Below are 27,257 nucleotides of genomic sequence, written 5' to 3'. Positions count from 1 at the left end.
TCTTGGGTGCCGTGTAGATGATCATTATAGCCATGGGACTTGGTTCCGATTGTAGAGAGCTGTGTGAACTGCATGAAGCAGATGAGATTCCATCCTTGCATGGGAACCCTTTAAGCATTTTGAAACTGGGCAGGTGAAGGTTATGAGAAAGATCACTCTGGGCTCTGTGGGAGAGTGATTTGGAGGGAAGAGCCCCTAAAGGCCCAGGGAACATTGCAGGTGGCTTTGCCGGGAGACCAGGTAGAAGATGTGTTGAGGGTGGGCAGGAGATGGATGAAGCTGTGGATTTCAGAGGCACAGATCCATCATCCTTCATCTTCAGCTACACTATTGAAGAAGACCTCTGAAAACCAGAAGGTGTTTTATTTGTAGTTCATTTGGCAGGAAAACTTGAGCTTGACCTGAACTCATTGGCTGTTGATGCCTGGCCTGAACAGCTGGGACTCTTTCAAAGTCCTTACGTATCTCAGGCATCCTTCATAAAATGTATGTATTTGGTGCAGGACTATTAATGTATTTGATTAAGTGAAATTGCCATGGATTTTGCTGTTTTTTGTTTTGACTGTAATATATGACTTGTGTTATGTAACATTTCTCAAATGAGAAGAGTTCTGGTTCAGCGGCACCCCTGACCCTAGGGTTTTGGAAAAAGGGTTTTGAAACTATTTGACTCATGTTTACAGGATAAAGTTGATGAAACTGACTGATAAGAAATGGAGGCAAGATCTATGGAAGAAAAGAACATTTCTGGGAAGGCTCAAAAGTTAGTGATGACACTGCCTCATTAACATGAAGGGAAGTAGAACTTTTGGAAGGGTCAGAAATATTCATTAGATAGGCATGATTTATTGAAAAGATTGCATCTTGAATTTTTGGAGTGTTGCTTGTATGTGATCTTGGATTGAATCATGGACCAGAAAAAGGGGGCAATTGCAGATAAAAAAAGACCTATAGATTAGTTCACGGTTTTGCATCGATGTGAATTCTCTGATTTTGATCATTGTACTCTGGTTATGTAGGATGGTAATATTAGGGAAAGTGGGATGAGAGAATATGAGAACCCTGTGTACTCTTTTTTACCAGTTCTTTTATAAGTCTAAGATTATTTCAAGATAAAATGTTTGAAGAATGAGAAAAAGAGCTGTTTGTCCTATCAGGGAATGACATTATCCGTGATGCTTTTAAGTAGAGAGTATCTATTAGCAGAAGTCTAGTTTTCTTGGAGAATTTGAAGTCTAAAAGTACAAATCGAGTAAAATTTCAGTCAGGTCTAACCCCCCTCCCAATTTTTTCGTTTTAACATGCTGACCTGGTTTTATCATAAGATTATCTTTTTATAATCTGCTCTGAGATAAAGGCTTGACTCTAGCGTAAGCGTATAAAGGAGAGCTCTAGGATGGGTGTGGTGGCTTGCATCTGTAATCCCAGCACTTTAGGAGGCCAAAGTGGGCATATTGCTTGAGGTCAGGAGTTGGAGACCAGCCTGACCAACATAGTGAAACCTGTCTCTACTAAAAATACAAAAATTATTCAAGCGTGGTGGTGCGTGCTGGTAATCCCAGGTACTTAGGAGGCTGAGGTAGGAGAATTGCTTGAACCTGGGAGGTGGAGGTTGCAGAGAGTCGAAATCGTGCCACTGCACTCCAGCCTGGCAACAGCACAAGACTGCGTCTCAAGAAAAAAAAGAAGAGTTATAAAATGAAGCCAGCGGTGTCTGGAGAATTCATGGGAAGTGTCACAACTTGTCCCTTGCATTTAGTGTCCCTCGTGTTGGAGGGTGTGGTTTGGCTCTAGTTCTTGTCTCCAGCTCTGCAGGGTGAGGTATAGGTTTATTAGTTAGGACTGATAGTTATAATATTAATTTTAAAGCCACGAGCATTTGCAGATAACAGAAGAATGAAGAAGATGTCCACCTTTCATGGCCAAGGTCAGCTCACCTGGATTTTGTGGTGTCGATGCTGCTGGGTGTGTATTTCCTCCGTGGAGAGAGGATTAGTTTCTGAATTCCTTTGCTTCCCTCTCTCACTTCGACACCACCTCCTGTAGTTTCAGCTAATTTGTTCTGTAATTCTTTCTCCACTCCAGTACTTTCTTTCCTTTTTGATGAGAGTAGACCTAGGCTGGCAGCCAGTTGCTATTGAGCTATAATAGAGCTAGTGGTATGAACAAAATTTGATTACCGCTGTCAACACTAGATTGAATAAGAAAGTGCATACCCTAGACAGATACTTGCAACATAAATGGTCTATTGATTTCACAAGAACTAGAAAATGAGGCCACCGTGTAATCTAGCAGAAGAACAGATCTGTGAATAGAGTGGGTCCTGACACTGCAGAACAGTTTTCAAAAGTGCCCTCCTATTCGATCTTTTTAGAAGCTTCAGATAAACTGATTGTAGCTTCTGATTTTTCTCACCATCAAGTATTTACAGAAACTCCGGTGAAACCTTTGCACTTGTGTTTGTTCAACGGTTTGCTTTTCCTATGTAGCATCTAGTTTAGAAGTTACACTGGCTGTTACAGACCTTATTTACTTCTGAGCTGTCGTGACATTTCCACTTAACTTAATATGAATGTTTTAGAAGTTTCGCACCATGGAAAGTTGTATTTGGCATATGAAAGTTCATTGGTCAGTTTCATAGTCAGCTCTACGGCAAGAAATAAATAAAACAATGGCTTACATATTACAGCCTTGGGACATGGAAACGTTTTTAGAAGACGGATGAGTCATATTATTTATACATGTTGCAAGGCCCGAGGCCTTACAGCAAAAAATAAAGAAAAATGTTTTTGTTTTTGAAAGTTAATAGCCTTCTGGTATTTTCTTTGTTATACTTTGTGTATATTTTGTTCTGTTTAGTTTTAGGGGGATCAAGAAAATAAATCCTAAAATAGAATGTTTCAGGAAAAAGGTAATTAACATCATTGTACATGAATTTGTCAAACACAGTAAGGTCTGAATAAAAAAAGATCTTCCCTTTGATGTAGATTTGTTGGAATAATTACTATTCTCCCAGTACCATGCATTTGAAAGGGGAAGGAGAAATTGTTGCTAGTTTCTAGATCCTGACTTGTCTTCTTTGGCTGCCTTCAAAATTTGATATCCTTAATCTTAAATCACATCTGGTCTAAAATTTCTTCCTATAAACAGTTATGACTATTTACTGACAAAAGGCTGCTTTTATTGTGCCTGTTTCTATTTTAGAGGAAGGCACGTGTAGAAAGACAGGTGGAAAGAACTGATTTATAAAGATTGAAATGTCATATTTACATTTAGAATTTCATTCCCTACCAGTTTTCAGAAGAACCCTTTGGTAGAGGAAGCAGGGCCAACTGCTTTCACAGCCTCTTACTGTAGATAGAAATATGAAGGCCAGCAATATTTAGCTGGTGTGAACCCATACAGCTACACCAGGAAAAATATTGAATGTCTTTGGTTCCTATTAGAAAATAGCCACTGTTAAAGATGGACACCTTCAGGACCTCGTTTCAGCATTGAAGTGAGTATCCATTCTGACTAGGGGGGCCCACGCCTCACTGGCTGTTCTGTATTTTGAATATTTAGTCCTGATTCTATAAATGAAGACAGTTTTGGGCTATGGATAAAAGATGGCTTTCGATAGCCATTAAGGAAATGCAAATCAAACCACAATGAAATGTCACTTCATACCCAGTAGGATGGTGATAATAAAAAAGACAAATAATAACAAGTATTGGTGAGGATGTGGAGAAATTTGGTATCCACATACACTGCTAGTGGGAATGTAGAAGGATGCAGCCACTTTGGAAAACTGTCTGGCAGTTCCTCCAAAGGTTAAGCATAGGACTGCCATATGCCCCAGTAATTCTACTTCTGGGTACACACACACACACACACACACACACACACACACACACACACACACATCCAAGAGACATGAAAATATATGTCCACATAAAAAACTTGTGCACAAATGCTTGTAGCAGAATTACTAGTATTAGCTAAAAGGTAAAAACAACCCAAATGTCCACGAACTGATAAATACATAGTAAAATATAGTCTATCTATACAATGGACTATTTTAAAAAGAAATGAAACACTCATACATGGTACAACATGGATGGACTTTGAAAACATTATGCTAAGTGAAATAAGCTAGTCACAGAAAATATGCTGTATGATTTATTTTATGTGAAATGTACAGCATAGGCAACTCTATAGAGAAGACTGGAAGTAGATTTTAGTGGTTGCCTTGGGCTAAGGAATAGGAATTGATTGTGGTGAGGGTTGTAGGACTCTGTGAAAATACCAAAAAACATTAAATTATACAGTGTACCTGAGCTGATTGTATAATATGTGAATTATGTATCACCGAAGTTTGATGCAAAAAAAAATATTTTATTGGGTATTGACGGTGTGACATATCTGTATCTGGGTGCTTTTCCCAGTCTGTTTCCCTCTGACAGTCCTAGAAGACCGGTGAAGTCAGCCCTTCCATTTTACAGATTTGGAGACTGAGGCTTAGAGAGAGAGAGAGAGAGGAGACAGTATTTTGCCAGAGTTACACAGTTGCTAGTCTAAGGAAAATGCAGAGATGAGGAGGAGGAGTATAGGGCACGTACTGTCAGTTTCTCTTTTCTGTACGCAGTCAGTAGCAGAATGAGAGATGCCTTTAGGTGGGTGGATCACCTGAGGCTGGGAGTTTGAGAGCAGCCTGACCAACATAGAAAAAACCTGTCTCTACTAAAAATACAAAAATCAGCCGGGTGTGCGGGTGCATGCCTATAATCCCAGCTACTCAGGAGCCTGAGGCAGGAGAATCGCTTGAACCTGGGAGGTGGAGGTTAGGGTGAGCCGAGATTGTGCCACTGCACTCCAGCCTGGATAACAAGAGCAAAACTCTGTCTCAAAAAAAAAAAAAAGTAGAAAATTTCTATTTCACAACAAGCAAGAAGAAGAATGAGAGAAGGACTAGGAAGTAGATGTGATTATATGAATAATGATTTTTCTTGCTTTTTGCATGTATGTGGATGACACATGCAGAAGTGACAGCAAGAGTTTGAGACCAGCCTGACCAACATGGTCAAACCCCATCTCTACTAAAAATACAAAACACATAGCTGGGCGTGGTGGCGCATACCTGTAATCCTAATTACTCGGGAGGCTGAGGCATGAGAATTGCTTGAACCCAGGAGGCAGAGGTTGTGGTGAGCCAAGATCGCGCCATTGCACTCCAGCCTAGGTGACAAGAGTGAAAAAAAAATAATAAAGAGAGCAAGGTGACCACAAAAGAGAACAGGCTGGAAAAATTGGTCTAAATAGTGACCTCTTATAGCTGCATGTGGTTAAGTTTATTTTTTCCGTAACAGCAATTTCTAAGGGATGAAGAAGAAATCTTTTTGAGTTTTACTTCCCCAAAGTATATATAGATACTACAGTGAAGTAATAAGTCCAATTTGTTCTTTGAAATATAGTTAATATGTAACGAAACTCTTAAGGCCAGTTGTATACCCAGGGCAAACGCCTTCTAACACCTTTATTTATCTACATAGTGGGTAGGGAGGTGGGTGGAGTGCCCCTTCCCAGCTGACACTGTCAAAACAGGAAGCAAAGTTATAATCTCTGTCATAGGAACATTCAGAGGCCCTTAGCTGTGACTATTAAAAAAACAAAAAACCTACCTAAGGAGTTTCACTGACTGCACAGTGTAACTTCCTGTCTGGTGTTTAGAGGAGGTTGGGTTAGGTTTAGTCAGATCCTCTCGTGGGAAAAATAAAAGCCACCAAAAAGAAACACACACACACACACACACACACACACACACACACACACACACACACACACACACGAGAGACATCCCAGTGTGCAGTTCGGAGGCTGCTTTTGCTGTCCACTTCCTCCACATCTTTTTCCTCCTCATCTAAGCAGATGTAGGTGATGAGCGGCCTGGCAGCCACCACGTTTCGCTGGAAAAAGTGCAGATTGGATTTGCCAGGGCACGTAGCTCTCCAGGCTTGCAAGCAATTACCAGGTAAGTTTGTCAACTTGCATGACTTCTAGCCAGGGAGGTTTTCATAAGAAATGTCTATGAAGACAGGACTCTCTCGTTCACTTACTGAGTCTCATTTGTCAAGTAACAAAGCTCAGGACCAGGCTGGTGACAGGAACAGACAGCTTGTCCTTCCTCCTGCCATGTCTGTTGTGGACCCTGGAGAGTAGAGACCAATGCTGTCTACTTCACGCTTCTCCTCAGGAGGTGATAACTTACCAGAGTTATTGGCTTCTTTGGAAGAAGCCTTCCAGAATCCCTAAATTTGGGGTAACAAATGTGTTTCACTTTACCTCCCTGTGTTTTCAAATAGCTTACTCTGTGCTGACTGTTTACTGCCATATAGAGAAAAATCTCTTTTGTGGTGTTGAATACTGGTAGGCCTCATCTTATGTTGTATTTGATTTACTTTGTTGGCTAAAAAGGCATTTTGCTTTTTGAAATATTTAGTTTAGAGCTGAGAAGGGGAGAATAAAATGTTTGTACTTTGTGGGGCAGTGTAAGTGCTGGGATTTTTGTTTCAATGCAGGCTTGTCTATGACACATGTATATACATAGCTTCATGTAGGGACAGTGTCATGCATTTTTCTCTCACTGGAGTTTACTTCCGGGGTGACTTAGTTTTTCTGGTAAGTTTAGATGTTTATATCTTGTTTAATGTATACATGTGTGTACTGGTTGTGTGAGCTTTTGGAGTGAAAAAACCCAAAATTATGTGTTTTACTTGATCATACATATCGTGCATGAATGTTGTCACTATGAAAAAACTTTGCAGCTGTTTTCTTTTAAAGGTTTTTCTTTCTTGTGGAATTACTCTTTCCCTCTTAGTGTTTTCCTTCTTAGCTTCAGTGAATGAGGTGGTAAGGGGTTGTAAGTCTTGTCTCTGTAGAGCAAATTTAAAATTATTGGAGCAGCCCCCTTTTTTTTTTTTTTTTTTTTTGTAGTGAATTGGGTTTCCTGAATAAGTGGCATAGGAGATTGGTGTGCTACAATTCTCATCATTAGCTATTACCTCTTTTTTAAATAACCATGTGATCCCAACACAAAATCAAAATGCCTCTCAGAGACCTGAATTAAAACTCCATGTGGGCCAGGCACGATGGCTCATACCTATAATCCAAGCACTTTGGGAGGCTAAGATAGGAGGATCACTTGAAGCCTGGAGTTTGAGACCACCCTGCGCAACACAGGGAGATTCCATCTCTACAAAAAATTGAAAAATTAGCCAGACATGGTGGCACATGCCTGTGGTGCCAGCTACTTTGGAGACTGAGGCAGGAGGATAGCTTTAACCTAGGAGTTTGAGACTGCAGTGAGCCATGATTATGACACTGCATTCCAAACTAGACAACAGAGAAATGCCTTGTCCCAAAAACCTGCATAGGAGCAGCAATTGCAGATTTGTGGCCTTTCGAAGATTTCATTTGACTGTCACTAAATTCTCTTTGTTATCCCCACTTTAAGAGTCTCTGTAGTCGGCTAGTCTTCATCAAAGGGTCTTGCTACGTAGTAGGGTCTAGGGTAACCATAGCGGTTGAAATCAGAAGACAACTAGAAGAAAAGTACAAACAAACCTTTAAATAATAAGCAGGCTTTGGCCAGGTGTGGTGGCTCATGCCTGTAATCCCAGCACTTTGGGAGGCCGAGGAGGGCAGATCACCTGAGATCAGGAGATCTAGACCAGCCTGGCCAACATGATAAAACCCCATCTCTACTAAAAATACAAAAACCAGTCAGGCATGGGCACCTGTAATCCCAGCTACTTGGGAGGCTGAGGCAGGAGAATCACTTGAACCCAGGAGGCAGAAGTTGCAGTGAGCCGAGATGGCACCGTCACACTCCAGCCTGGGCAACAAGAGAGAAACTCCGTCTCAAAATAAATAAATAAATGAATGAATAAGAAGGCTTTTAAATGAGTAACTACAGTGTTAAATATATTTACATGCTGTGCTAGTTGAGTTATGGTTCATTTAGATAACATTCTTCCCTATTCTATGACCAATCAAAAGGCTTTAGGAAAATAGCATTCTTAAAAAAAATGTATTTCAGGGCATGCTATTTTAGTAAAAATAGAAAAACAATGTGTACATGGTTTCAAATTTCACAAGGGCCTAGATTCTCTTCTCATCAGTTTTATTGAACTAAATTTTTTTATGTCCATCGTGTGGACTCTTTAGTGATCTTGTTGGAAATAAGGACATTAAATTTAATGTTAAAAATAATATTTTCAGCTGGGCATAGTGGCTTACGATTGTAATCCCAGCCCTTTGGGAGGCTGAAGTGGGCAGATCACCTGAGGCCAGGAGTTCGAGACCAGCCTGGCCAATGTGGTGAAACCTTGTTTCTACTAAAAATAGAAAAATTAGCTGGGCATGGTGGCAAGTGCCTGAAATCTCAGCTACTTGGGAGGCTGAGGCAGGAGAATTGCTTGAACCTGGGAGGCGGAGGTTACAGTTAGCTGAGATTGCGCCACTGCACTTCAGCCTGGGTATCAGAGCGAGACGCTGTCCAAAAATATACATATATATATATATATATATATATATATATATGTATCTCCATCTCTCTCCCTTTCTCTCTCTCTCTCTCTAATCTCCCTATCTCTATTCATCTCTATCATCATTTGCACCAAATGTTAACAATAATGTAACTGAGATAAACCAAAATTTTTTTAAAAGCTAGAAAATGCTAAATGAATAATTTGGAGGTGCAATTGGACATTTAGGCATCTATTAAGACCCAGATAACTTATGTCTGGAAGTTGACGCTGCTCAGGAAACCACTTCTGGGAGCTGTGCTTATCTTGCCATCCTTCCTGCTTTCTTGTCTGCTGACAGGACTCTATGTCAGCTGTTTCCATTTTTGAATGAAAGGGTTAAAAGATTCACTATTTGGATTTCCCATTAGAATCACCAACATGCCGGGGCCCCACAGACAGAGATCCTGACTTGATTGGACCGAGACCCTGCTCTGTAGCTTGTCAAAAGCCAGCCAAAAGTGTTCAGTGTGGAGAGTACAGGGGAATGTATTTGTCCCCCACTAGGCTGAAAGCTCCATGGGAGGGACAAGAGGCAGCTTTGTTACTGCTGGCCCCTAGCACCTGAATGTGTGCCTGCTGTGCAGGAGAAACGCAAGTAGCTGCTTGTGGAATGAATGAATGAATGAATGAATGAATGGAGTTCCTTTGAGTAACAGGAAGTTGGGAGAAGATTGGACAGAGGCTTAGTTATTGTCTTTGCTGATGTAGGAGAGTATTCTCTGATCAGTGACTGTCATCTTGGAAGACATGCCAGGAAAGGTCACAGGTGACTGATCTGGCAGAACCCTGAACAGACCTCTCAGAAGAGACAAGGCTCCAGGGTGGTGGTGTCCTTAAGAGGCAAGGCAGGTTGAGAACTTTGGGAAAGAGAATTTCATTAGGAGTGGGTGTGTGTGCACGAATGTGGATGTGAGGCCAGGTGGGGACACTCCTGGGAAGATCTCCTGAACTGTGGCTCTTTCTTTTTTTGAGACAAAGTCTCGCTCTGTTGCCTAGCCTGGAATGCAATGACATAGTCATAGCTCACTGCAACCTCGACCTTCCAGGCTCAAGTGATCATCCCACCTCAGTCCCTGAGTACCTAGGACTACAGGTACGCAATTACAGGTACATGCTCCCATACCTTGCTAATTTTGAATATTTTTTCTGTAGAAACAGGGTCTCGCCATGTTGCCCAGGTTGGTCTTGAACTCCTGAGCTTGAGCGATCTTTCCACCTCAGCCTCCCAAAATGCTGGGATTACAGGCCTGAGCCTTTATCCCCAACCTTGACTCACTCTTAGAGGAGCTCAGGTCTTTTGTGTTGGAACTTCAGGAGGTTGACGACCACGCTCATCTATTCAGTCAGCATTTGCTAGGTACCTAGTACATGCCCAGATCTGGGGAGGATGAGGATATGAAAATGAAGGTGATGTGGTTCTTCCTCTGTGGAGGTTAGGACCTGGAAGGAATGGTGTGTGACAGTTAATGCTAGATTTGCTAGTGGCTGAAAGGAAGGAATGTGATCATCTTTGTCATATATTAGGGATTGCCAGACCTATTAGTTGACCGTATCCAAATAAAGGAACACAGAATTTGGAGTGATCAGAGGGCAGTGAGGTTTGGGAAAATATCTTAGGACTTGTGAATTTTTTGCAGATCTTAATAGTTATAGAGAAAATGAGTAGGTGGTTAGGAAGACCAGGTAACTGTAACTTATAGGGGTGAGAGAATGAGAATTGTTAAGTTGGGAGAAAAAGAGTAGAAAGAGTGATGTGTGAAACAAAAGAATCTTGGACCAAAAAAATGAGAAACGGGCTTAACGTGGCACTGAACAGTTCTTTAAGGCATGGAACTTGGGCCTCAAGATCTGGGTTTCCATTACCCCTGCCATTGACAGGGTAAGTCACTGAACCTCTGAGAAGGGGTCTCCCAACCAGGGAGGATGCCCCAGGAGGTTGTGGTCAGGATTCATGATGTTATGCATTTTGAAGTCCTTTGCAAGCTATAGTAATAGTCCCAGGTAAATAAATGGACTAATAGATTTTGTAAAAATTATAGAAATCTAGTCTGTTGATAATAGGCTCTTTTAGATAGAGTCTGGGGTAGGAAATCAAACAGTGTATTCATCATGGTACTTGAAATATATTTAAGCTGAAGCTGTGCACTCCATCATCTTTTTGGTGTATTTTTCCTTGGCATTACTTGAAAGGCATGCTCATGAAACTGGATTTGGATCTGTTTCATGTTTTCACTTGGGTTCTCTGACTCCTACTTAGAGGGCACCAGGTGCTTCCTATTCTAATTCTTTGTAAATTCAAGACTTGGTTGGAGGGCCATTGAGGGGATTGGTGTGGGAATTAGATACGATCTGGACACAGCAACTCCCTTGCTCCTGCTCCAGTATTTTGACCTTAATTTGAACAGTTCAATGAACTGGCAACTCAAGTCATTTTTTTTCTCACTGAACTAGAACTTTCATTGTTTTGCAGAGGAAGATGACTCATCACCGAGCTCTACCATTGTGCTAACGTGAAATTTTATTCTAGGAGTAAAGGAACACAGGCCAAACTTTCTGTCTGAACTAGTGTATTGAAACTTGGATTGTGAGCTGGGCAGGAATTCCTGTGGCCCTCTGCGTGGAGTTGCTCTCAAGGAAAAGGGGCATTTAAATATATTTTTGACTCCAAATTTAATTTTTAGTAATGTATTTCAAATATCTTTTAAAATATCTTAAGTAATCAGACTGCTTTCCAGAAAAAATGTAATGCAAAATGAAAATTCTACAAAGTAGAAAATTGCCATTTCCTTCCTCTCTCCAAAACCATTGTTAATAGTTCTGTTTGTTCTGCTATGCTTGCTTTCTATGAATATAAAAATGTATGCTTCTATGGGTAAGCATGGCTTTTCTCTTTTGAAGCAAAATTGAAATCACCCTGATTTAGTGGCATCCCACCTAAAAAAATATTAAAAACTACCTGTGTACATGTATCTTAGCTTACTTGGGCAATTGCTGGGGCAGGTATGCTTTTACTGTTAAATTGTCATCCACAATAGATGACATGTAGAGAGATGAAATATAGTATATAGCTGTTTGAACTTGCATTTCCTTTTTGTGGAATTTAACTTCTCTGCATAAGTTTATTGGCTCTTTGGACGAGTTCTTCAGTGAATTGCCATTTCATATGTTGCTGATTTTTTTTCTGTCACTTGGATACCTGACTTTTATACTCTTAATGATTCCAAAGGAAATTTCTACAAAATGGCAAACTTGGGATGACTTATTTGAATTTTTTTTGAGTTCTAAAATAGTTAACCGCTACCTTAAAAGATAGATATTACTTTCAGATCTCTAGGACAGAGGTTTGAGTCTTTGGACTTAGGTTCCATAGTATTTTCTCTTTCTTTCTTGGCTAATATGAAGATGTCATCATCCCAAACTGTGCTGAGACTAATAATTATTTAGATACCCTCGCTACTTTGTTACATTTTTTTATATACCGGTAAATTATTTTCATATAATTTACCGGTATATAAAATGGTAAGTCCCAGGTTTATTTATAGAAAAACCCATTTTTTTATATATTTTATGGAACTTGTTGGAGTTAGCAGAAAGGTGCTGTGGAGTTAGGTTTAAAATTAAATCCTAATAATTCCATATCCTGTTGTGGGGCTGTTGTCAGTCTTTAAAGGTGCATCTTTGTAAAATTTTTTGCACGTTACTTGGCAGATTGCAAGAAGGTTTATAATAAATGGTGGCTGTTTGTGTTAGAGCCTTTGAAGTCAGTACAGGAAAAAATACATTTAGATGCTAAGTGAAGATAAGACATTAGTTTAAATGAGGCCCATATGCACCATCATATTGAAAATTTACCAGTTTGTCCTCTTCCTTCAATCTAGATTTGTTAGTGATTTTTCACATCAAAGCATTGAGGCTGTAATTCTATGCTGGATTCATTTAACCACAGCTCCAGTAAATGGCAGGAAGTAGAGAGCTATACAGTATAGCAAATAGCCTGCAGTTGCATGGAGGATATCTTTGTGGCAAGGCGCCCAAAATGTTTTGCTGGTTTCAAGGTTCGCTATCATTTGTTCAGAAAGGTTTTTATTGTTTGCAAGCAAGCAAGGAAAGCAAAGGAAAAGGGCACACAGCCGCCTCCCCTATGATTCTGTGCTGTATGACCTATTTGCCTTTGGTGCATTATATAAAAAGCTTTATTTAGTCTGCAGAGAGGTTATTTCTCCAAATAGAGGTGAACCGTCATAGTAGTCTGGAAACGTGATAGATTTCAGTTGAATGCCGCTGATCCAAATGCTTTGAGAGGCTGGGCTCTGTGTCACTTGTAAGATAGGCACCTCACACAGATTCTTCCAGGTCACTTGCACATATCGTCAGTGGAAATACCTCATCAGACAGTGATCCACTTGGCGCCCTGAGAAGCAGCTCCTCCTATCACACCGACACCGCCACTTTTCTCCTGGCTCAGCCAATCTCTTGCTGGGAACCTGCTGCCAGAGTTAGTCTCTTGGCTTCTGCCCTGGCCTATTTTCTTGTTGACTTCTAGATTCGGTGCCTTTAGCTTCTCCTTGGACTCATTGGCCGTGACTCTCTTTCTGGTGTTAGTAGCTCCTGGATTTGTGTTTGACAGAAGAAATTTACTCCCCTAGCAGGTTCACTTTCTACTGAGATAACATGTAATCTAGCATCTGCCAATACTCTGAGAACTGTTGATTGTTAATCAGTATTCATTATCTAACTCTGAGTAATGAGTGTTATAGCAGGAAATGTAGAATCAATTTGTGTGTGTGTATGAACGTGGTTTAAAATGAATTATCATATTTTATCTTTGCCCATGTTAATCCTTTAAAATAATTACTAAATTCTCACTTTTCTTATATATGTTAAAAAACATGGTGAATTTCACAGTAATGGTATTTAAACTGGGAGATTATGGATATTTTGCAAGTGGGTTGAGGAAATAGTTCTCATTTCCCTTCTCTTTTTTTTTTTTTTTTGGAGACAGAGTCTTGCTATGTCACCAAGCTGGAGTGTGGTGGCATGATCTCGGCTCACTGCAACCTCCGCCTCCTGGGTTTAAGCCATTCTTCTGCCTCAGCCTCCTGAGTAGCTGGGACTTTGGGCAATGCCACCATGCCCAGCTAATTTTTGTGTTTTTAGTAGAGACAGTGTTTCACCATGTTGGCCAGGGTGGTCTCGATCTCTTGACCTCGTGATCCACCTGCCTTGGCCTCCCAAAGTGCTGGGATTACAGGCATAGGCCATCCTGCCCAGTCTCATTTCCCTTTTCGTGTCCTGTGGGACCCGTCATATTTGTCTGCCTCCCTCCTATGCATTTCTCCTGCTGTTGCAAGGAGAATCTTATGTTTTGTGATGAGAATTTATTTGGTGACTAAGTAAAGTATGCACTATTCTTTTAAAAAGTCATTGAGATTGCATTCTGTATATTTGCTGAATTTGTTACTAGGCCATATGCTGCAAAATTTCTTAATAAAATCTGAATAAAAATAAAAGGTTGTTAAAGGTAAACCTATGCCTTGATTACAGAAATAAAGAATTGACATTTATTTTCCATAATTTGGAAGTCATTCAGTAAATACTATTTGCCTGGTGTTTTATAATGGATCATTTTTATTGTATTGGGTTTGTGTGAGGAAGACTGTAAGCATTGATTTTCCAGTAATTTTCTAAATTTTCTCATCTATTTATGTTTCTTTTCCTCTTCCTTTTTTTTTTTTTTTCCTTTTCTTTGAGACAGGGTCTTGCTCTGTCACTTAGGCTAGAGTGTAATGGTAGGATCTAGGCCCTCTGCAGCCTCAACTTCCTGGGCTCAAGCAGTCCTCCCACCTCAGCCTTCTGAGTAGCTGGGATTACAGGCTAGTGCCACCACGCCCAGCTAATTTTTCTGATTTTTTTTTCTTTTTTTAAATAGAAACAAGTCTCACTATTCCCACGCTAGGGCCTTGAACTTCTGGGCCGAAGTGATCCTTCTGCCTCAGCCTCCCAAGTGCTGAGATGACAGGTGTGAGCCACCGTGCCTGCCTATTTATGTTTCTTAATTACAGCAGTGCCCATTTTTCTGCCAACTTTAGCTATGCCACATGTGACTAGGAATTAGAAATAAGAAAACAGTAACCAGCCTGGACAAAACCCTGTCTCTACTAAAAATACAAAAATTAGCCGAGTGTGGTGGTGAGCACCTGTCATCTCAGCTACTCAGGAGGCTGAGGCATGAAAATTGCCTGAACCTGGGAGGCGGAGGTTGTAGTCAGCTGAGACAGTGCCATTAACACTCCAGCCTGGGCAACAGAGCAAGACTGTCTAAAACAACAAGCAGAAAAATAAAACAACAAAATAAACCAAGGAGCCAAAAATGAATGACTCAGTGAACGTTTATTGAGCACCTGTGGTTTGCTGGGTGCTGTGGTAGTTGTTGAAGGTGCAGGATGTTTTAAAGTTGGTTTTAAACTTAAGGATTCTACTTGCTGGCAGCCTAGAACCACCACGTGTGCCTTGCAGAGATAATGAATGGGCACTTGTCTCCTGACCCGTGCGGTGCATCCACCTCAGCGAAGTACTGAGACACCCTCATTTTGCATCTGTTTTCACACTTGAGTATTGGTTTCTAGATCTGAAGCGGTAAATGAGAAAGGTACTGGATGTGAGTGCTGCTGTAAATTGACACCCTGACAATAACGATATGCTTGTTGACAGGTTGTAGAGGAGATGAAGAAATAAAGGGCAGAACAAAAAAGTCTCAGAGCTCTGCCACTTGGGTCAATAGGAAGCTACATTTTGCTATTCAAGTCATTGGGGAAATAGCACGTGAAAAAATTCTTCTGCCAGAAGGACCATGCAGGTTAAGGTAGGCCGTTTGGCTTTCTGGGCTGCAGCATCCAACCAGGTTCTAGAATCCTGTTTTCATATTTTGTCAGACCCAACTGGATTAAAACCAAGCTCCCTTCTCTGGCTGGGTAGTGACTTAAGTTGAGTGGCTTCCAGTGCTCTGATTGGACTTTGGAGTCGATGTCCAGTGCCTTTGAGCAGCAGGGTAAATGTTTTTGCTATTGAGCAGTTCTCTGCTGGGTGCCAGGCCTGTCCTCATGGTTCACTCTGCCCTTAGATCATCAGCCATTCACTCCCCTGGTCGGTAAAGGGCACCTTCTCCAGAAATTCTCTGCTGACCTCCAAGTGTGGTTGGGTGCCTCTCTTCTCTGCTTTTTCTTTCCCTGCTTGGATTAAATTCAAAAATTCTAAGATGTGTTCATCTGTCACAACATTTATGATGGATGTTATCGATCAGTGTTTTTGAAAACGAGGTCTGTCTCTGCACAGTGTGGCCTGGAAACCAGTCTTTTAATAATCTCTTCAGGTGTGTGTTTGAGAACCTCTCCTTGAGACCAGGAGCTTGAAGACAGGGTGTGTTCTTATCTTTGAATCTTTAAACCTTCCCTAGCTCCTGGCACATTTTTTAGTTGCTCACATTTTTTGTTGTCCAGTGAATGAGATAGAATTTCTGTAATTTTTTTGTTTTTGTTTGGTGAGTGAATTCCTTTATAAAAAAAAACGTGTGGAAAGCAGGTATGCCTATGGAATCCAGCAATGTGATCAAAACCTACTTGAAGGATTTTTGATCATTTTTCTTTTCTTTTTTTTTTTTTTTTTTTTTTGAGACAGGGCCTCTGTCACCTTGGCTGGAGTGCAATGGTCCGATCTTGGCTCACTGCAACCTGGGCTCCAGTGATCCTCCCACCTCAGCCTCCAGAGTAGCTGGGACTAAAGGCATGCACCACCATGTGCTGCTAGTTTTTGTATTTTTTGGTAGAGATGAGGGCCTTCTGACGTTTCTCAGGCTGGTCTCGAACTTCTGGGCTCAAGTGTTACACCTGCCTTTGCCTCCCAGAGTGCTGGGACTACAGGTGTGAGCCACCATGTCAGGCCCATTTTTTTATTGTTTTGTAAATTTTTAAATTCTTTACATGTGTGCACACACACACACACACACACACCATGCCACTCACATAGGGAGGCATATTAGGGTTTCTTTATATGGATAAATCACCACATGCATAAAAAATAAGGTCACATTTTTGGTAAGATTTACTTAGAATTTGTCAGAGACCCGTAGCCTGTGGTAGGTAGGAAGAAATGTAAGTTCTATTCTTGAGGGAGATTTTCAGCTTGCTTTACTTGCCCTCGCCTGCTGTGTTCCTGACACGGCAGCCTCTAGAAGGGTATGAGACTGCTGGAACAGACGGGTGTGGAATGTGTAGATCTCTTGTTCTTCCAGACTTCCTCACATCCGCCCAGAGCCTGCTTTTAGCTGATAGTGGCTCAGCAAGGGTAGGAGCCTGTACTTTGACTGACACCAAATCCCCCTCATTTCCCTACAATGATATATTATTAGTATCCTGATCCCTGTTATTTGTTAAGTTAAGCTGCGCTTCAGGCATCTCAGAAGATCACAGCATTTTGTTTGCAGTGACTTCATTTCATAATATATGCTCTGAGCAGGTGAGACTAGACGTAGAGATATTGAAGCCCAACAATTTAATATCTACGAGTAGCATTTTGTTTGTAGTCTTCCTGTCCTTTCCTCTTCAGTGTTCTAGAAACAGATGCTTACACTGTGTAAACACTCTTGTTACTGATTCTCCGGTATCCATTTTCCTGTTAACAGGATGAACGTTTTGTTTTTTAATCCTTAAGTCTATGACAATGGAATAGTCAGTGGTATATGAGGATCAGATAAAAATCCCCCCACGTTAGACTCATTGATCTCAGTACTTCCTGCAGAAACTCTGACAGCCTTATTTTTTTTCCTCCTTTGAATCCGCTTAGCTGTTTTTGGGAAACATTTATTCGCTGATATTGGTTGATAACAATTTCAAATGAGATGCTGATGGTAAAATTATTGTTAAGTCTACTCAACTTTGTAAACTTATATCAAAAGCCAGGTTTTACATCTGGTAGAACAGAGATCGTTGATTGCTTGCTGTAGAGAGAGGTAGGGTAGGAGCCTCTGGCTCCCTCACCCCATCTTGTCCCCAGCCATTCTTACACATTATTTTGATTCAAGCTCTTGGGCTTTGGAGCCAGAGTGCCCAAATTTGGATTCAGCTACTTTTACCTGGGCAAATTGCTTAACTTTAAATGTCTGTGACCTCTGCGGAAAAATGTGGACAATAAAAGCATCTATCTTATATGGATATTGTAGGTATTAGACTACATAGTAGTCCATTTAAGAAACATTCAGTAAATGTTGCTCATAGCAACAAAAATAATGTTATTACTACTAATATGACAGCTACTATTGATAAATTTAGAATAACAGTTTAAATTACCATAGATATTAAAACGATGTAACAGTGTAAATTACCTTAACAGTTGAAATACCATAACAGTGTAGGTGTACACATACATACATACTTAAAAAAATTTTTTTTATTGTACTTTAAGTTCTGGGGTACATGTGTAGAATGTGCAGGTTTGTTACATAGGTATACAAGTGCCATGGTGGTTTGCTGCACCCATCAACCCGTCATCGACATTAGGTATTTCTCCTAATGTTATCCCTCCCCTAGCCTCCCACCCCATGACAGGCCCCGGTGTGAGATGTTCCCCTCTCTGTGTCCATGTGATCTCATTGTTCAACTCTTATGAGTGAGAATATGTGGTATTTGGTTTTCTGTTCTTGTGTTAGTTTGCTGACAATGATGGTTTTCAGCCTCATCCGTGTCCCTGCAAAGAACAGGAACTCATTCTTTTTTATGGCTATATAGTATTCCATGGTGTATATGTGCCACATTTTCTTTATCGAGTCTATCATCGATGGGCATTTGGGTTGGTTCCAAGTCTTTGCTATTGTGAACGGTGCCACAATAAACATACGTGTGCATGTGTCTTTGTAGTAGAATGATTTATAATCCTTTGGGTATATACCCAGTAATGGGATTGTTGGGTCAAATGGTATTTCTATTTCTAGATCCTTGAAGAATCGCCATGCTGTCTTCCACAATGGTTGAACTAATTTACACTCCCACCAACAGTGTAAAAGTGTTCTTATTTCTCCACATCCTCTTCAGGATCTGTTGTTTCCTGACATTTTAATGATCGCCATTCTAACTGGCATGAGATGGCATCTCATTGTGGTTTTGATTTGCATTTCTCTAATGACCAGTGATGATGAGCTTTTTTTCATATGTTCGTTGGCTGCATAAATGTCTTCATTTGAGAATTGTCTGTTCATACCCTTTGCCTGCTTTTTTGGTGGGGTTGTTTTTTTCTTGTAAATTTGTTTAAGTTCTTTTTAGATTCTGGATATTAGCCCTTTGTGAAATGGATAGATTGTAAATTTTTTTTCACATTCTGTAGGTAGCCTGTTCACGCTGTTGATAGTTTCGTTTGCTGTGCAGAAGCTCTTTAGTTTAATTAGATCCCATTTTTTCTATTTTGGCTTTTGTTGCCATTGTGCATGCATGTGCACACACACCCACATTTTTATAAGGAAGCTGCTAAAATGAATCAGGTTTAGCTGAATTGAAATTTGATTCCTTTTGCCTACTCATTGTTGGTGATAGTGAACCATGAAATAAATAAAACACAGGAGGAGGTAGATATAACATTTAGACCTTTTAGCCTTACATGAAACAGTTATGGCTTCAGAATTTAAAGCACTAACCTTTGGTGGGCTCCCATGGAAATTCTTATTCCTAATTTCTTTTTTTTTTTTTTTTGAGACGGAGTTTCACTCTTGTTACCCAGGCTGGAGTGCAATGGCGTGATGTCGGCTCACCGCAACCTCTGCCTCCTGGGTTCAGGCAATTCTCCTGCCTCAACCTCCTCAGTAGCTGGGATTACAGGCACGCGCTACCATGCCCAGCTAATGTTTTTTTTTTGTATTTTTAGTAGAGACGGGGTTTCATCATGTTGACCAGGATGGTCTCGATCTCTTGACCTCGCGACCCACCCGCCTCGACCTCCCAAAGTGCTGGGATTACAGGCTTGAGCCACCACGCCTGGCCTCCTAATTTCTTAATATTAACCATCTTCTTATTCTATTCTCTTTTGTTTTTTTTTTTTTTTTTTTTTTTTTTTTTTTTTTTAAATCCAGTATTCTTTCTTTCTTTACTTTTTTGAGACTTAGGTCTCTCTTTGTTGTCCAGGAAGGCCTTGAACTCAATAAAGATAATTTTCACTGTACCAGTGAAATGTACTAGTGCTAGTAAAATGGAGATAATACAAGTTGTGAGGATTATGTAAGGGAATAGATATAAAGCAGGTGTGCCCACCGTGATACAGTTCCATTTTGCTGTGGGAGCTGTCTTGTGCTTTAGGGATGCTGGGACAGCATTCCTGGCCTCTGCTCCCCACTGGTGACAACAATGTCTCCAGACATTGCCAGGTGTCGCACAGTGGCAAAACTGCTCCCGGTTGAGAACTCCTGATATAAAGTCAGTAGAATAGCCTGGCACTGTTTCGATGAGTGCAGTTTAAATATTTGCTACTATTATTATTGTTGTTGGCATCATCCTTCATTTCAGGTATTCATTTCTGATAAATTCCTAGAAATAGAATTTATGGGATGAGAGATTTATTTTTAGGGTTTCTGACATGCTTTCCAGAGGACTGTAACACGTTTAACATCATCAGTTTATATAAATATGTCGGCATCTCTGAGGTCCAACCAGTACTGAGTTGTGAGTACCCAAAATACTGTTTTGCCTTCAATTTCTGAAATTACTAGTCAAGATAAGCATTTACTATATATTTTTATTTGCAATGCCATACTTGAAGATTCTGGTAACAACCTTTGTCTACTCATCTTTTTTTGTTTGTCTGTTTTGAGTTTCTCTGCCATTCAACAGTTAAAGTTGAAAGTCATTCTTCATTAGCCAAGCCTGTATTACATTTCAACACTTGATGTTTAACAGCCTCTGAGTAGAACAGTGATTGAGATCCTTTTGGATTATGGTGTCTTTCTCAAGCAATACACTGCTGTTGCAGATTAAGACTCAGTAATTGATGGTGCCACATAATATGAAACCTTCCAAAATTTAAATATAAGGATAATTTTGTAGAAAATAACTCAACTTTGTATTCAGTGATATGTGTCCTATAACAGAAATGATTGCCTCTGGTTTCAGAATCTCTTGTTTTTCTTCTTTCGTTTTTCTCTTTTTGCTCTGCCCTTGCCCTGCTCTGTCTTGCCCTTCCCCTTCCCCTCCCCCCCACCTCCCCTTCCCCTCCCCTTTCCCCTTCCCCTTTCCCTTCCCCTCCCCTTCCCCCTTCCCCTTCCTCTTCCCCTTCCCCTCCCCCCTTCCCCTTCCTCTTCCCCTTCCCCTTCCCCTTCCCTTCCTCGTCTCTTCTCCTTCCCTTCCCCTTCTCTTCTTTCTCCCCTTTCTTCTTTTGAGTTGGTGTCTCACTCGGTCCCCCAGGCTGGAATGCAGGTGGCATGATCTTGGCTCACTGCAACCTCCACCTCACAGGTTCAAGTGATTCTCCTGCCTTAGCCTCCCAAGTAGCTGGGATTACAGGTGCCTGCCACCATGCCTGGCAAATTTTTGTATTTTTTTTGTAGAAACGGGGTTTCACCATGTTGGCCAGGCTGGTCTCAAACTCCTGATCTCAAGTGATCCATCCACCTTAGCCTCCCAAAGTGCTGGGATTACAGGTGTGAGCCACTGTGCCAGGCCTGGTTTAAGTACCCTTTTGGAAATAACCCCAACCCTACCTGTAGCAGAGGCTGCTGGTATCCCCTCCCCCATCCCTGCCATCAGTATTTCTGGTGGACTAGGACTTCTAGCTGCCCACACCTGCATGCCTTTTCCCAAGGGTGTTCTCTGGTTGGAAAGTTCACACTCAGGGCTGGCAGGAAGTGTCAGCACCGACCAATCCATAGCCAGTGACTGCTCCTGTAGTATAAATTCTCCAGCTTTCTTGCATCTCAGATCAGCTACTTTTGAGATGAACATTTTACGCTGCGTCTCCAAGCTCTCCAGTGGATTGGGATCCAGTGGTAACTTGCTTAATAATGACCCTTTTATTGGCCACCTCTCTTGCATCTCAGATCAGCTACTTTTTAGATGAACATTTTACACTGTGTTTCCAAGTTCCCAGTTGGATTGCAATCCAATGGTCACTTGCTTGATAATGGTCCTTTTATTGGCCGCCTTTCCTTCTGTGTCTCATTTCTTTACTCCCTACCAGTGTTTTCCTGGGATCACTTCTGAAATAAACTACTTATACTTGAATCCTTGACTCAGGATCTGCTCCTGTGGGGAAAAACCAAACTAAGGTATTAGCCAACTTTTCTTTTGACCTTGATTGATGAGAGAAGAGGAAAGATCAGACCAGGAGAACAGAAATATTTTGAAGACCTGTCTGTATAAAAAGTAGATGAATTTAACTTCACTGATTCAAGATACTGGACAAGTAAATAAATATTCTTGTTCTGCTGCTGCCTAGGGTGTCCTAAGAAAGAGTCTTCAGATTGCAGTATGGGATTACAGCCATGGCAGGCGGTACTTAGTGTCCCTGCCTAATGTGACTTTTCACCCACTTTCTTTACACCATAGTCTGACTCAGGGGTTTGCTGGATTTCAGAAAGACTGGTGTTTAGTTTGTGGCTAGAAAGACTGGCTGATGTTAGGAAGGGGAAAAAGCACCTTGTCAATTACTCTACTAATTTTATCCTTGATTTTGAGATAATTATTGATGCTCCAGGGAAAAAATTTAGCTTGGCGGACAGGGCAACATTAGTTTTAATTGTGAGCTTAACCCAGAGGGCTATATTTGAGTTAAAACCACCCAGGAGTCTTCCAGGGAAGTCCAGAATCTTCTAGGGAAGACCAGGTGGGTATTTCTGGATGCTAAAAGGGGCATTGCAGGGCTGATAAGGAAATAAGTCCCTTATCTAAATTTAAAAATAATTTATTTATCTTTTTTGGAGACAGGGTCTTACTTTGTCACCCAGGCTGGAGTGCAGTGGCATGACCATGGCTCACTGCAGCTTTAACCTCCTGGACTCAATTGATCCTCCTGCCTCAGTCTCCCAAGTAGCTGAGACCATAGGTGTGTGATACTATACCTGGCCAATTTTCTATTTTTTTGTGGAGATGGGAATCTCACTGTGTTGCCCAGGCTGGTCTTGAACTCCTGGGCTTATGTGATCCTCCCACATTGGCCTCCCAAAGTGCTGGGATTACAAATGTTCTACCTCACCCAGCCAGAAGTGCCTATTTTATTAGAGACACAGGTCAATTCCTGGGATTTTTTTTTTCTTTCATGCTGCCACTTTCTTACTTAAAAGAATAAAAATAAGAGCCAAAATTAATCATAGTAATCATAATAATGGCAACAACAATAAAGGAGTAAAATAGGGTTGTAAATGTTTGCTTCGTTATTTAAAAAATCAACTCATTGGAACTGATTTATATAAAGTTAAATCTTGCTAGAATAGCTGGATTCCTTTATAAATGGGTGGTGTGGGAATGCTAAGATCCTGGAGTGGGCATTTCCATGCCAGGGTAGAAATTTCCTGCTCAGACACTTAGTGAAGGAGCCAACCGAGGAAAGGTAGGTGATGTGCCCATCCGGGGGTACCCAGCTCCCTGTGCACACCACCCCCATCTGCCCAGGACCCAGCTGTGTTGTTCATTGTACCCTCTTCAGACTGAAGACTTCCAGGAGCACTTGTCTTAAAGTCACATAGCTGTTTTTTTCCTCTCCAGGAAAATGTTGAATGTATTTTCTAAATAGCTGAGGTCATTGCATGGTCTTCAGTGAACTTAGCTACAAGTGAATGTGACCTGGAGTGACCCAGAGTGAGTGCTGGCCAGCATAGGTTTCACATTTTCCATGTGAAAGTTCTTCTTTTGTTGTTTGTGATTAATAACTGGATAGGATATAAAGCCAAATGATTTCATTGTTGAACACAGACTTGAAGGTCATGAGAAACTGCCTGTTCAAATTACACTTTGCCAAGACGTGGAAAAAGGTTTGCATCAACACCTGAATAGCTTTAGAAATACAGCAGAGAAGGAAAAAAATGACCTGCCATTCTTTATGTGACGTGAAAGTTGATTTCCGCTTGATGCAATATCTTGAGCCCTTACAACATCTGACCTTTGAGGCTGATGAATTTGCACTAAGTCAGCACCAGGACCTACTGTGTGCCAGGTTGTTTAGAATGAGTTTTTTTATGCTAAGTCATGTGTTATGTTTATGCTTATTTTGTCACATGCTCAATTTTTCTTAGATTTTTTTATTATATTGGTTTGTTATTTAAAAAATGTTTATTACTTTTAATTTTTATGGATATGGTTTGCTATTTGAAATATGATTTTGAATAAGTTTCTCAGTGTTAGCACTTTGAATTTTATGTTTTCAAAATAATTTATGTTCATAGATAATAATTGATGGACACACAGTAGTATTTAAATCTAAAAATAGAGAAATCATGATACACACAAAACACAGTATCTTACAGAACTGCATTTTTTGCTTCTTTTCTATGTGTTTTCTAGGCTTTTGAGTCAGATGCTAGGAAAGGTCTGTCCATCTTTGATTTTCCCACTTGGAGAAGCACTGAGATATTTCTATACACATGTCCATTTATATAGTGACCTAGCAGCTACAACTTGAAAATCATTTTGAAATTGACACACAGAAAGCTTGGTTTTCCAGACTGGTGAGGTGTAAGATGGTTGCGGACTGACTTGGCCTGGTGGGTCCTGTTTCTTTGCAGCGTTATTACTATATGTTTATTTTCCACACGGGCCTAAAATCTCCCATCTCAAGACAGCGTCTAGGTCCCAGCTCAGCTGGTAGGAATTTGTGCAGTAGCAAAAACTGCAGATGCGCAGAGATACAAACTCCACACTCAATTAATTCCCACGACAGTCTTTCCCTGTCTTAAAACAAAGAAAACAAAGAAGGAAGAGGAGATCATGTGGGCATGTATATTTACAGTATTTTGTTATAAATAAGGAATTTAAGTACCATGTGAATTCAATTGGTGAGGGTGGGATGGGTTTAGAGCTGGGAGAGGAACCATCTAAAGGCTTCATGAAAGGGGGTACCATTTGCTGCAGATACTAATGACAGCATTGGGGCTCGAGGACAATGTTCCAGGTAGAGGGCACAGAATTAATAGGGAGTGGCTATAGAAAGTATGCTGAATGCCATGCTATGTAGGCATTTAGCCCTGTGACATATAGATGTATCTGAATTTAAAGGCAGCAGGTGATGTTCAGAGCTTTGGAGTGTAAGATATTTAGCAATCAGAAGAAGGTGAATCTGTCAGCGGTGCTTAGGATATGAATCCAAGGGTAGATAGTATGAGAGGGTATTGTAGTACCTTGAGAGAATGCTTTTGAGGACTTGGATGTGGAGGTTGCTAGCCTGGGAATATCTGGGCTCTGTTGATGAATTAAATTGAGTTACGGCAAAGCCCTCTTCATGGATTTTAATATTTAAGATTTCACTGCCAAAAGTTGAGCTCACTCTTCTTTTCAGTTTAACTGTGATGGAAGGAACTTGCACGTGACAGTCTCCCTCTCGTTGGGTCTGTGCTACTGGTTTCTCGATTAGGAACTCAACTGGTACCTGCAGAAATTGCTTCTGATTGGGACCTGCTTCTCCCAATGTCTCCCTTTATGACTCCCCTGAAAGGTAAAGGAGTGATTTGTGTCAAATGTCCTTTGTTTGGGTCGGTTCGTGTGGGATGATGCCTGGTGTAGATTTTGTGTGTGGGTGCTAATGTACTGTTAGCTAGCTGGGCTAGAAGCTCAGGCACCTACAGCTTTGCTCTCCCCACTTCGTGTTTTCACTTCTGATTTTCTGTTTCCCAGTTTTTGATTCACAGGCAGGGATGAATGACTGAGAAGTCTTGCACATGAGTGGGTGCATTTGTTTCCTCTTGTGGCTGTATCGAATTAGCACAAATTTGGCAGTTTAAAACAACACAACTTTTCTATCTTACATTTCTCGAGGTTAGAAGTTGGACACGGGTCTCACTAAGCTAAAATGAAGGTGTTGACAGGGCCGTGCTCCTTCTGGAAGCTCAGAGGAGACTCCTTTCCCTTGAGTTTTCCAGCTTCCACAGGCTGCCCGTGTTTCTTGGCTCACAGCTCCCTTTAGTCTTCAGAACCAGCAGTGGTGGGTTGAGTTCTTCTTACATTGCTCATTGCTTGCTCTGCTATTCACCCATCTTCCTTTTCCACTTAGAACGCCCCTTGTGATTTCACTGGGCTCATGAGGCTAACCCAAGATAACCTTCTATCCTAAAGTCAGTTGACTGGCCAGCAACAGTTTCATCAGCAACCTCAATTTACCCCTTGCTGTGTAACCTAAGGTACTCACAGGACGTGGGTATCTTTTGCAAGTGGAGAGGAAGAGGATGTATCATTCTGCTTGCCACATTGCATAACTCTTAATTTTCATTTCTTTTAAAAATGAGCATCCGCAGAAACAATTGAGAGTGGTGGATAATTCTCCAGTCATTCCTGCTTTCTCCTGAAATACATTTCATCACTTCACTTTCTTTTGGCAGTTGACTTAATAATTAATTTAAAAAATAATGTTGGGGCCAGGCACAGTGGCTCACGCCTATAATCCCAGCACTTTGGGAGGTCGAGGTGGGTGAATCACAAGGTCAAGAGATCGAGACCATCCTGGTCAACATGGTGAAACCCCATCTCTACTAAAAATACAAAAAATTAGCTGGGCATGGTGGTGCATGCCTGTAGTCCCAGCTACTCGGGAGGCTGAGGCAGGAGAATTGCTTGAACCCAGGAGGCAGAGGTTGCAGTGAGCCAAGATCACGCCATTGCACTCCAGTCTGGGTAACAAGAACGACACTCTGTCCCTCCCCCCGCAAAAAAATACTAACGTTGAAAGAAGCTTTTCCTGTTCATGTGTGTGTGTTATGATGCATGTGTTTGACAATGGTGAAAAAGGGAAGGAATGGCTCAAGTCCTTTCACCTTTAGGGAGAGCCTAGGATTGGAACTCTGGAATAGATCATGAGGAGCAGATGATTAACTTTGTTGTGGCAAAAGCATGTACATAAACCACTTATTATTCTCCACTTTTCACACTTTATCCTGAAGTTGCATGCTTCAGTTAATGTGATTTAGTGGTTTACTTTCAGTGTCATTGGCAGGATTGTTCCTAAGCGACATACATTCACCACAGTGTTCAAATGTACTTGGGAAGAAAATGAGTCACCAAAGTAAAAGCGGGATTTACATGACTCCTATTTTATGAAAAGTGGAGAAGTTTGGAGATTAGTTAAGGTGGGTTTTTTTAAAATTTTTATCTTATTTTTATTTTTATTTGGTAATCTGTGGATTCAATGATCATTTTGTTCACGGAAGGAATTTATTTTCACTAACTTCAAATATTATGGCAGCTGATAGAGATTTATGTGTATCACATTCTACTTCTGATGTGATAAACTAAACAGCGTCATCATCACATGAATATAAAAGTTGATGTGTTAAAGCAGTACAGCTCAGCTGGGCATGGTGGCTTCTGCCTGTAATCCTAGCACTTTGGGAGGCCAAGGCGGCAGGCAGATCACGAGGTCAAGAGATCCAGACCATCCTGGCTAACATGGTGAAACCCTGTCTACTAAAAAATACAAAAATTAGCTGGGCGTGCTGGTGTGGGCCTGTAGTCCCAGCTATTT

The 27,257-nt window shown here is 41.0% G+C and overlaps 1 protein-coding gene across 11 annotated transcripts in view; it reads left to right on the top strand.

Annotated features, from left to right (window-relative positions):
* The window catches only part of UTRN (utrophin), a 536,298-nt gene that overhangs the window by 9,586 nt on the left and 499,455 nt on the right, over positions 1 to 27,257 (top strand). For 9 of the 11 annotated variants that reach the window (XM_032274352.1, XM_032274350.1, XM_032274355.1 and 6 more), the window contains exon 1: positions 5,830 to 6,010. The exons of 1 other annotated variant lie outside the window; for it this stretch is intronic. In XM_032274352.1, coding sequence (XP_032130243.1) covers positions 5,917 to 6,010 — 94 coding nt within the window. In that variant the 5' untranslated portion in view covers positions 5,830 to 5,916. Of the gene's footprint in view, positions 1 to 5,829; positions 6,011 to 15,511; positions 15,616 to 27,257 lie in introns of those variants that run through there. One more of the 11 variants, XM_032274354.1, reaches the window with a different exon arrangement.

The sequence above is a fragment of the Sapajus apella genome, unplaced genomic scaffold (assembly GCF_009761245.1).
Source record: "Sapajus apella isolate SASKATOON/1434 unplaced genomic scaffold, GSC_monkey_1.0 scaffold6, whole genome shotgun sequence".
In the NCBI taxonomy this organism is placed as follows: Eukaryota; Metazoa; Chordata; class Mammalia; order Primates; family Cebidae; genus Sapajus; species Sapajus apella.
This window is presented reverse-complemented; position numbering and strand designations above follow the sequence as displayed.